This window comes from Bidens hawaiensis, unplaced genomic scaffold (assembly GCF_021521415.1).
Source record: "Bidens hawaiensis isolate Kalapana, Puna unplaced genomic scaffold, B.hawaiensis_p1.1 tig00005851_1, whole genome shotgun sequence".
Classification (NCBI taxonomy): Eukaryota; Viridiplantae; Streptophyta; class Magnoliopsida; order Asterales; family Asteraceae; genus Bidens; species Bidens hawaiensis.
In genome coordinates, this window is record NW_027491385.1 from 1141437 (window position 1) to 1153675 (window position 12239).

Genomic DNA, 12239 nt, shown 5'->3' on the forward strand with positions numbered 1-12239 from the left:
GTCGAAGTCATCGTCTAAACCATTTGTTGACAAATTCAACTCACCGCAACCACCATCAGCAGCTACACTCGTAATTCACGAACCAGATCTCATCTTCTTCACTAATTTTGCCCTAATTTCACAGCATCCATGGGCATCTCATTAAGCAGCAACCGTAGACGAAACAACAATAACAACAACTACTATCACCACCACCAAACCCCACCGTCACAACTCATTTCTTCTTCACCATACCCTACCGCCGATCCATCCTACTCATCACCGCCGTACATCTACTCTCCACCACCACCACCAGTGTACCATCCATACACAGACGGAGGTAATTACTCTAATACTACCAATAATAATAATAATAATAATAATGGTTTAATGGTTAGACCTAATTATGGGGGTTATAGTCATCCTCAACAACCACAACTGCAACCGCAAGTGCAACCTAATTATAATTATGGGTGGGGTCCACCGGTGCGGCCGCCTTATATGGTTCCGGTTCCGTCTGTGGCTCCGCCGGTGTATGTGGAGCATAACCAGGCGAAGAAAGTGAAGAACCATGTGAATTTGCATAAGGAGACTTTGAAGGTGGAGGTTGATAAGGAGAATCCGGATTGTCATCTGGTTTCGTTCGTTTTCGATGCTTTGTTTGATGGCAGGTTAGTGTTTTTGTTTTGTTTGATGCTCGTGTTGAGTTTGTGCATATGTGTAGTTTGTAGTTTTGTTGATTTAGATTGCCTGCTAAACTGTCGTGTTTCATTCAGTTTAATACTAGATCATGTAGTCTTTGAATTATACAACACCTATGCAGATAATGCGGAAAAATATCGGACATGTGTGATATCGGTAATTTTAATATCATGCAGAATATATATATATATATATATATATATATATATATATATATATATAGCAATTTGACACTAACAATTCAGTATACTCTCTTACCGTTAACAAAATAACCTTTTGCATCTTACAAAGCACTTCACAATTGTAGCACGTATGGACTGATTAAGACATAGTAAAACACTAAAAATTGACAATTAAGATGAGACTTAAAAAATTGAGATTGGGAAAATCTGTGATATATCGGTCAATACCGCCGATAATATCGGGATTATATCCAATAATTTGGACCGATATTTTACCAAGGGACAGATAACCAGTCGGTGATATATTGGCGATATTGACTGCATAGTACAACACTAAGCTATGCCCTTACATAAGGACCAATGTCTTTGCCAAGCAAAGCATGTTCACACTTTTAGTTGTTACATGTGCTGCTTAGCTAGAAGTTTTGTCATTTAACATACTTAAGTGGCGCTAACAAAGAGGATGTCACTCAAATAACCATTGAAGGCCTGGTAGTATTTAGGGTCGTTCGTCGAGAAATTCTACAGGGTTGTAGTTTGTCTAGCTATGTTATACATAATTGATTGTTGGATCATCATAAAGTAGACGAGTTGGAGATAGCAGAGATGAGAATGCTGTTAGGATTAAACGCACACACGAAACCGAACACGACACGAAAGCAATAAACGAACACGAGGATTTAACGTGGTTCGGTCTAAACTGACCTACGTCCACGGGTGGCAACTAGGTATATCTTTATTGAGTGACCAATATTACAAGTACATAATGTTGTTTATATAGAGACTGAACTAGGGTTAGTAAATTATTATGCAAGAAATCTAAACCGGGCCGGGCTTGGGCCCGACCGCCCACACCCGTCTCCTCTTTTGACTTCATATAATAAACCGGGCCAACAAGGCCTACGAACCCAACAATCTCCCACTCGGAGGCCTTGAGTACGCTCGTCTGCACTCCTGATTGTACTTCTGTAATCTGAACATTAAACTTCTTCTAGTTGCCACCGCCTTCTCATCAATTAACCTGAAGGCCCGTTGAAGCTCCCCGGAGCTCCAACACGTCAGTCACGGCTGAAACTGCCCCTGACCCGTTCTCTGTCCCTACCGGCTCCCACTGTAACGAACTACCGGATCCTGAGATAACCTGAGAACAAACACTCTCCATATTCAGCAAGTAATTCATTGGAGAGACTTTTACAGCTGGAATACTGGTTTTCTTAATCCACTGTCGACCTGGAACTGTAACTGAAACACGACCTGTGCTCCCACTGTCACGATGTCCCCCAACTGATTTAACCTTCCTAGCTCGTTCATCCTGAATCTTCACTTTGGCTCTGGGTTTGTTACTTGCAAAACGAACCTTCTTCTGCCCACGAGATTCTGTGAACCGGATTTTGTCTTTCACCAAAACTGGATCCACTCCTTTCGATGACATATCGACCATATACAACGAACCCATTTTCTTGCCACGAGCAACCATGAGATTCCCTTTGACTACTTTCCACTGCCCATTCCCGAACTTAACATCGTGCCCTTGGTCATCCAACTGCCCAACTGAAATCAAACGTTTCTTCAAACTTGGAATAACCCTCACGTCTTTCAAAGTCCAAGAAGTACCGGCTGAAGTTATCAAATCAACGTCTCCCATACCCGTAACCTCTAAAATATCATCATTCGCTAGTCGAACCTTTCCAAAATCCCCAAATTTAAGATTCTTCATCGTTTCACTACAGTGAGTGGCATGAAACGATGCACCAGAATCCATCACCCAAGCATCAACGCTACTCTCAACACTACAAACCAAAGCCTCATCACTACTGACCCCGTCATCTGTGTCGTCTTCTGTAACGTTCACCTCTTTCTTACCATTCGGACACTGATTCCTGAAGTGTCCTTTCTCTTTACAACCCCAACATTCAATATCCTTACGAGTCTTAGACTGACTCCTCTTCCTGCTCCCACTGCCTCGCTGTTTTCCCCTACCTCTACCTTCTGTGACTAGCATATTGCCTGATGATTCACCTGAACTTCTGCGTCTTGAATCTTCTCCCAGAATCAGATCTCGAATCCCATCGAAAGTAATATTTGTAGACGAACTACAAACTGCAGTCACTGTTTGCGACCAACTGTCGGGCAAAGAGGATAATAACAAGAGGCCTTGAACTTCATCATCAAACTTAATGTCAACTGACACTAAGCGGGACAAGATCGAATTAAGATTATTGATATGAGTTGTAACTGACCCACCCTCTTTCATTCTTGTTGTCACTAGCTCTCGGATAAGATAGACTTTATTCGCTGCCGAAGGCTTTTCATACATGTTGGATAGCGCCTCCATCATACCACGTGCTGTGGTTTCTTTCATGATGTTAAACGCCACATCTTCCGACAACGACAAAGTAATACAAGCCCTAGCTTTCTTGTCTAACTTCTTCCAATCTGCTTCTGACAACTTTTCTGGTTTTTCATCCTCAAGTACTACATCCAAGTCTTTCTGACAAAGTAGTGCCTCAATCTGCATCTTCCACCAACCGAACTTCTGTCCGTCAAACTTCTGTATCGAAAACTTTCCGTCTTCTGCCATGGCAATGACTAAAACGAAAAACTGGATAAAACAGAGACAGACACAGCAACACGAGCCTGAACTTAACGATTGTTCTACTGAACTCTGTTAAAAAATCAACCTATTTATACGCAGCGGAATATCGAACTGAAAATCAGAAACTGAAACGATAAACCTGACAAACGCGGTTGGCACTGGTTCTAAGTTTCTTTAAATTTCTTCTGACTTGAAACTGTTCTTCAACGAAAATAGGATCTTGATTCGCTGTTATTGACTCGTACTTTGCAAAGTAGGATCTCGACTCGCAAAACTTCTGCCTTCTTTTCAACCTTCCGGTCGATCGCTGGATACGTCGGCTAGCTGCCAACACCGAAAACCTAGATCGACAACCTGAATCTGACCTGTGGCAACTGGTGGCAGAGAAACCCTAGCAGCAGTTAGCGGTAACGCGGCGGAACCCTAGCCCCGATCACTGGTGCGGCGGCGACACTGTAGCAGCGGCGGCGGTACTGTAGCAGCGGCGGTGGAACTGTAGCAGCGGAGCAGCGGCGGCGGAACTGTGTGTATAATCGAGAACCAGGCTCTGATGCCACTTGTTAGGATTAAACGCACACACGAAACCGAACACGACACGAAAGCAATAAACGAACACGAGGATTTAACGTGGTTCGGTCTAAACTGACCTACGTCCACGGGTGGCAACTCTGTATATCTTTATTGAGTGACCAATATTACAAGTACATAATGTTGTTTATATAGAGACTGAACTAGGGTTAGTAAATTATTATGCAAGAAATCTAAACCGGGCCGGGCTTGGGCCCGACCGCCCACACCCGTCTCCTCTTTTGACTTCATATAATAAACCGGGCCAACAAGGCCTACGAACCCAACAAATGCCGTGGTGAATGTGTGAGCACACAAGGTTGGACCGGTTAAGGAACGAAGTTTTGCGGGACAAATTGAGGGTGTTGCGTTTCGGATGATATAAGGGAGGGGCGATTGAGATGGTTTGGGTTTGGGTATGCGCATAGGAAATGGATGATGACTTTTATAAGGAGCGTGGATACCCTCACAGTGGAGGAAAGAGGAGCAGAGACACGCCTGAACTTACATGGGACGGATGGATAGAAGGATTTGTTAGACTTGCACCTCTCTAAGGACATGATTGGTGACATGAGTTCTTGGAGATGTCGAATAAAGGCTATGGACTTTAGGGGGGCATATAAACTAGTCCTAGCTAGTTTTTGTGTCTTGCTTAGCTGCCTATCTTACTCTTTCTGCTTTACCTTTGTTACTAGGTTTTGGTGTTAGTTACCTTGTAGGTGGTTTTTGATCATTATGCTTACAAACTCTAATGTTGAAGTAATGAAAAGGTTGGTTTAAAGGAGGGACGTTGTAATTCTTATGAAGTCCGTTTATGTCGATAAATGTATCTGCTTGAGTAATCAGGGACACAAATCATCCCACTATAGCAAGGGGTGTTTGGATGTGCGATTTGAAAGTGAGCACACAAGGTTGGACCGGTTAAGGAACGAAGTTTTGCGGGACAAATTGAGGGTGTTGCGTTTCGGATGATATAAGGGAGGGGCGATTGAGATGGTTTGGGTTTGGGTATGCGCATAGGAAATGGATGATGATGTTAGGATTAAACGCACACACGAAACCGAACACGACACGAAAGCAATAAACGAACACGAGGATTTAACGTGGTTCGGTCTAAACTGACCTACGTCCACGGGTGGCAACTAGGTATATCTTTATTGAGTGACCAAATATTACAAATACATAATGTTGTTTATATAGAGACTGAACTAGGGTTAGTAAATTATTATGCAAGAAATCTAAACCGGGCCGGGCTTGGGCCCGACCGCCCACACCCGTCTCCTCTTTTGACTAAATATAATAAACCGGGCCAACAAGGACTACGAACCCAACAATCTCCCACTCGGAGGCCTTGAGTACTCTCGTCTGCACTCCTGATTGTACTTCTGTAATCTGAACATTAAACTTCTTCTAGTTGCCACCGCCTTCTCATCAATTAACCTGAAGGCCCGTTGAAGCTCCCCGGAGCTCCAACACGTCAGTCATGGCTGAAACTGCCCCTGACCCGTTCTCTGTCCCTACCGGCTCCCACTGTAACGAACTACCGGATCCTGAGATAACCTGAGAACAAACACTCTCCATATTCAGCAAGTAATTCATTGGAGAGACTTTTACAGCTGGAATACTGGTTTTCTTAATCCACTGTCGACCTGGAACTGTAACTGAAACACGACCTGTGCTCCCACTGTCACGATGTCCCCTAACTGATTTAACCTTCCTAGCTCGTTCATCCTGAATCTTCACTTTGGCTCTGGGTTTGTTACTTGCAAAACGAACCTTCTTCTGCCCACGAGATTCTGTGAACCGGATTTTGTCTTTCACCAAAACTGGATCCACTCCTTTCGGTGACATATCGACCATATACAACGAACCCATTTTCTTGCCACGAGCAACAACGAGATTCCCTTTGACTACTTTCCACTGCCCATTCCCGAACTTAACATCGTGCCTCTGGTCATCCAACTGCCCAACTGAAATCAAACGTTTCTTCAAACTTGGAATAACCCTCACGTCTTTCAAAGTCCAAGAAGTACCGGCTGAAGTTATCAAATCAACGTCTCCCATACCCGTAACCTCTAAAATATCATCATTCGCTAGTCGAACCTTTCCAAAATCCCCAAATTTAAGATTCTTCATCGTTTCACTACAGTGAGTGGCATGAAACGATGCACCAGAATCCATCACCCAAGCATCAACGCTACTCTCAACACTACAAACCAAAGCCTCATCACTACTGACCCCGTCATCTGTGTCGTCTTCTGTAACGTTCACCTCTTTCTTACCATTCGGACACTGATTCCTGAAGTGTCCTTTCTCTTTACAACCCCAACATTCAATATCCTTACGAGTCTTAGACTGACTCCTCTTCCTGCTCCCACTACCTCGCTGTTTTCCCCTACCTCTACCTTCTGTGACTAGCATATTGCCTGATGATTCACCTGAACTTCTGCGTCTTGAATCTTCTCCCAGAATCAGATCTCGAATCCCATCGAAAGTAATATTTGTAGACGAACTACAAACTGCAGTCACTGTTTGCGACCAACTGTCGGGCAAAGAGGATAATAACAAGAGGCCTTGAACTTCATCATCAAACTTAATGTCAACTGACACTAAGCGGGACAAGATCGAATTAAGATTATTGATATGAGTTGTAACTGACCCACCCTCTTTCATTCGAGTTGTCACTAGCTCTCGGATAAGATAGACTTTATTCGCTGCCGAAGGCTTCTCATACATGTTGGATAGTGCGTCCATCATACCACGGGCTGTGGTTTCTTTCATGACGTTAAACGCCACATCTTCCGACAACGACAATGTAATACAAGCCCTAGCTTTCTTGTCTAACTTCTTCCAATCTGCTTCTGACAGCTTTTCTGGTTTTTCATCCTCAAGCACTACATCCAAGTCTTTCTGACAAAGTAGTGCCTCAATCTGCATGTTCCACCAACCGAACTTCTGTCCGTCAAACTTCTGTATCGAAACCTTTCCGTCTTCTGCCATAGCAATGACTAAAACGAAAAACTGGATAAAACAGAGACAGACACAGCAACACGAGCCTGAACTTAACGATTGTTCTACTGAACTCTGTTAAAAAATCAACCTATTTTAAACGTGCAGCGGAATAACGAACTGTAAATCAGAAACCGAAACTTTAAACTGAAACGATAAACCTGACAAACGCGGTTGGCACTGGTTCTCCGTTTCTTTAAACGACTTCAACTGTTCTTCAACAAAAATAGGATCTTGATTGGCTCGTTCTTGACTCGTTGAAACTGTTAAAAAATATCTTGTCCTTGTGCCTCGGCTAAACTGCCCGATAAAACTTTCGAACCTAAATAGAGAAAACTTGGCCCACACAAAAATTGATCTTTTAAAACAAAAAGAATCAAGAATTTTGGTCAAATCTGGCTATTGGTCAAAAGGTATGCTGCAACTTGAACAAATATAATTAACCATGGTCACGTCTCTCTCTACCAAGCACACGCTCTTAGTGAGAAAATATCGATTAAGCTTCTGCCTCAAAATCAATATCTTACAAAAAACTCCGGCGTCTGACCCACAACTAAACAACGGTACACGGTGGTTATGCGGTGGTAAAATGCTTTCGAAAAATAAAACCGAACCTGAACAACTCCGGCGACTGGGTATGGCGGAACCCTACCGGAGATCACCCCTTTCTTCCCTGCGGCTGAGTCGGTAAGACTCTAGCGGTGTTGCGACAGCAACAGCAAGGTTTTCTCGCGGCGAAAAAACGATGACGGCGGAACCCTAGCGCAGCAGGGTGGCGGCTGAACCGGTTCAACGTGTTCTTCGTGTGATCCCGAACCTAAGCTCTAGATACCACTTGTTAGGATTAAACGCACACACGAAACCGAACACGACACGAAAGCAATAAACGAACACGAGGATTTAACGTGGTTCGGTCTAAACTAACCTACGTCCACGGGTGGCAACTAGGTATATCTTTATTGAGTGACCAAATATTACAAGTACATAATGTTGTTTATATAGAGACTGAACTAGGGTTAGTAAATTATTATGCAAGAAATCTAAACCGGGCCGGGCTTGGGCCCGACCGCCCACACCCGTCTCCTCTTTTGACTAAATATAATAAACCGGGCCAACAAGGCCTACGAACCCAACAGATGACTTTTATAAGGAGCGTGGATACCCTCACAGTGGAGGAAAGAGGAGCAAAGACACGCCTGAACTTACATGGGACGGATGGATAGAAGGATTTGTTAGACTTGCACCTCTCTAAGGACATGATTGGTGACATGAGTTCTTGGAGATGTCGAATAAAGGCTATGGACTTTTAGGGGGGCATATAGACTAGTCCTAGCTAGTTTTTGTGTCTTGCTTAGCTGCCTATCTTACTCTTTCTGCTTTACCTTTGTTACTAGGTTTTGGTGTTAGTTACCTTGTAGGTGGTTTTTGATCATTATGCTTACAAACTCTAATGTTGAAGTAATGAAAAGGTTGGTTTAAAGGAGGGACGTTGTAATTCTTATGAAGTCCGTTTATGTCGATAAATGTATCTGCTTGAGTAATCAGGGACACAAATCATCCCACTATGGCAAGGGGTGTTTGGATGTGCGATTTGAAAGTGATTATGCTATATTGAATAATTATAATCAGATAATCATCTGTGATAATTTTGGTTGTTGAAGTCTTGAAGATGGTGTTTGGATATACCTTGCTATTTGAAATTGATAGGCGATAGGTGATAGGTGATTTTATTGTACTCCTTGATAATCAGTTTTATTGCTACTAGTATGAAGCTGATTATCCAAACCTACTTACTTGACCCCATAATAAGCATTATATGTTACCGAACTTTCAACCTTATAAACACTTTACTTGTAAATCAGGTTAAATATTATTTTAGTAATATAGTTTTTCTGATAATTTTCTAATATTCTAAGATTTATACTTTCATTTATTACATTTACCAGTCACAACATCAGTACCGCACTTAACACTAAAGGCGTATTTGTAACTAAATAATAGTTTTGCACAACAATTCTTTATGATTTTACAAATATGTTGATTTTAATTTTGCATCATAGATGTTGAGATATCTGAATTTCTAACTGCTTAGTTAAACATATACATCCACATTTGCCTTTTAAAATTGATTATCGAACTGATTATTGTGACTTAACGTGGAAGTAATATGCATTTAATTTAATGTTTGGATACACCATTATGTTTCTGAATACCGGGTTAATTTCTTGTCTTAGATGATGTGATATCCTTATTATTTTTTTTCTTTTCACAACTAAGTATATTCTTCCTTATCAATTTTTCAAATGACAGCATAACAATCTATTACTTTGCAAAAGAAGAGCCCGATTGCAAGTTTGTTCCGGTATACCCTGATGCATTCGTACCATTCAAAGTCCCTTTTCAAAAAGGCCATGGTCAAAGATTCCAACAGCCATCAGGAACCGGCATTGATTTTGGATTCTTTGACTATGACTCTCTTTCAAAACCATCATCAGGGGCAGATGTGTATCCACTTGTCATATGTGCAGAAACAACCGCACCTTTAATTTCAATTGATGAACATCCTTATGACCCATTATCAAATACCGTTTCTGTCCCTCGTAAACAGATCACACAAGCTGTTTTGGGGAAAAACAATGGGGACCCTTTTAAAGTTAGAGTCATGAGACAAATATTGTGGATTGATGGAGTTCGTTATGAGTTACGTGAGATTTATGGAATCGGGGAATCTGAGGAAAGTTTTGATGATACGGGCTCGGGAAAAGAATGCGTTATTTGCATGACCGAACCTAAAGATACAGCTGTGCTTCCATGTAGGCATATGGTAAGTTTCTTGCCGCTTGCATATAAAGTATTAACTATTTCTTTTAAATTTTGATGGTCAATTAGATTAATGTTGTGGTTAGATGTTTGGTTGGCCTTTATCTGTTCTTGGTTGAGGTGGGAATTTAGACCCGCTTTATTAGAGAATTGGTCAGTTCTGGTTATGTTAGGAAAAGTAGCTAAAAAGGTTGAACGGCTTGAAGGTTGCCAAAGTGATTTTTATTTATTATTTTTGCATTAAACCTTCTAAATCATTTTATCCAAAAAGTTAAGTTATTATTTAAGTTATGTAGTTTTTGTAATTATATTTGACACACGCTATGACGCTAGTTATTATGAACATGACCCGTTCTAAAAGTTACTTGTTTTGATCTGGAACCCAACCTCTATCCGATCTGCTCGTTTGCCAACTTAATTTGTGGTTTCAATTATATTGTATTGAAAGGCCCTATATGTAACTTGAAGTAGGGAAATGGGCCTGTTGGGGGTGTAAACAAATTATATGTGGATCAAGCCTCGAAGGTATAGGTGGCAAAATGCCAAAATGGGAAGGTTGGGTAACGAGTCAAAATTGGTTTAGGTCAAAATGATAACTTTTCGTACAGGCTGGACCGGGATGACTTGGAATACTTTTTGCTCATTTTTGTTATTTAGGTTATAGCAAATTTCAGGTTCATCCTTAAACTAAGAAAATAACAGGAATCATCCTTTATGTTCAAATTTGTTCACACGTTTGTAAAAAGGATGAAAGTACCCTCGTGTTTGAATCACGTGTCCATACTTAACAGAAAAAACTAATGCCCGTGAGTGGAAAGTCAAGGACGAGATGTGTATAAACAAATTTGAACATAAAGGATGATTCATGCTATTTTCATAGATACCTAAGGACAAAAACCCAAAAAGTGTAATTTACTCAAATCTTTTTGTCAGTGCATTTAATATGATTACAGGAAGTATTATTACAAATAATATAATATTTTGAGTAAAGCAATCTAGTAGGTTGTATGTATTGAAATGAACATGGGCCGACTTGCGACCCGTTTAACCAGTTTTTTTAGCTATTTCTTCTTTAGAAATTAGACATAAATCAAGTTGACCTGTTCGTAAGTACACGGGTCAAAATTGTATACGCATCGGTCACACCAGATTTGTTTATTTGTTATATGCTTGATTTTTTCGATGCACACCAGATTTGTTTATTTGTTATATGCTTGATTTTTTTATTAACTTTATTTATTTTCGCTTGATTCAGTGTCTATGCAGTGAGTGTGCAAAAGCATTGAGACTTCAATCAAACAAGTGTCCGGTGTGTCGTCAACCGATTGAAGAGCTAATGGAAATCAAAGTTAATACCAGTGATGACTGATGAGTGATCTTTTTATATTCCTTTCTTGTTACTAAATCCAGTAAAAACATAAGTATATTCTTTTCCTCTTATACAATCTTATGGTGTAATTAATATTATCATGTATGTATGTATGTATGTATGTTAAAAGCTGCTATCTTTATCCTTTGGCTAGTTAGTTAGTTAACCATGGTTTCTTTTTCTTTAATAATCATCACTAAACCTTGTGTTTACCATTCTTCAAATTTACCATTTTAACCTCATACCCTTTTCAGTTGCAAACTTGGAATGTAAGCTTTGCTTTATATCTTCTTTACCCATTTGGTCATATTGTCTGAAATTTGTTTAAAGCTCATGAAGGAAACAAGACTTTTGCTTTCCACTTTCACACTTAGACCCCCTAGCTTCTTGTTTATGACACTTCTACTCCCTAGCTTTTTATAATTCAAATAATTAGCCAATGGAGAGAATATTAGGTAGCTACAAGCCTATAATGGGCCAGCTATAAAAGCCCTTTTGGGCCTTGTGTCCACTTTGGCATGCAAATATGGAATCTCACTTCTGATTTCTGAATCTCAAGTTCATTGGCTCTGCATAGTTTCTGAGATCCACACCTTTGCGTTGACCTTCAATCTTTTTTTTGTTTAATACTTATTCAAATGGTTTATTAATTTCATAAAATAAAAGGATCCAATTATAATATAGATGCAGGTAAGCGGGCTAACAAGCTGCGTTGCTACTTTATTTGAATATGTTTTAAGTTACTACCAAGATAATAAAACAATTTAAGAGGCTTTAAACTTAGACGGCTTTTAACGTGTTTGACCTGTTTGAGGTTACGCGCTAGGCGTAAACGATAGCTAATTCGACCTGTAGATGGATAAGATGGGATTATATATGTAAATTAATGTTTAGAAAAGAGTAGAAAATGAAGAGAGAATATTTGACAATTGACATGGAAGTTAGCACTGGGAGAGAGACAAAGTGTGAGAGCATCTGCAGAGGGGTGTGGACATCACAAGATACAAAATTGGTG

The 12239-nt window shown here is 40.5% G+C and overlaps 1 protein-coding gene across 1 annotated transcript; it reads left to right on the plus strand.

Annotated features, from left to right (window-relative positions):
• The first annotated feature begins 129 nt into the window (after positions 1-129).
• LOC143630871 (putative E3 ubiquitin-protein ligase LUL4) lies at positions 130-11414 on the plus strand. The gene is made up of 3 exons (XM_077099767.1): positions 130-650; positions 9346-9859; positions 11111-11414. Exons 1-3 carry the CDS (start codon positions 130-132, stop codon positions 11222-11224), a joined length of 1149 nt encoding a protein of 382 aa, XP_076955882.1. The 3' UTR covers positions 11225-11414.
• The last annotated feature ends 825 nt before the right edge of the window (positions 11415-12239 follow it).

Coding starts and splice junctions, on each gene's coding strand:
- LOC143630871 (XM_077099767.1), top strand. CDS start 130: ATGGGCATCTCATTAAGCAGCAACCGTAGACGAAACAACAATAACAAC. Junction 651..9,345: donor GATGCTTTGTTTGATGGCAG/GTTAGTGTTTTT, acceptor TTCAAATGACAG/CATAACAATCTATTACTTTG. Junction 9,860..11,110: donor TGCTTCCATGTAGGCATATG/GTAAGTTTCTTG, acceptor CGCTTGATTCAG/TGTCTATGCAGTGAGTGTGC.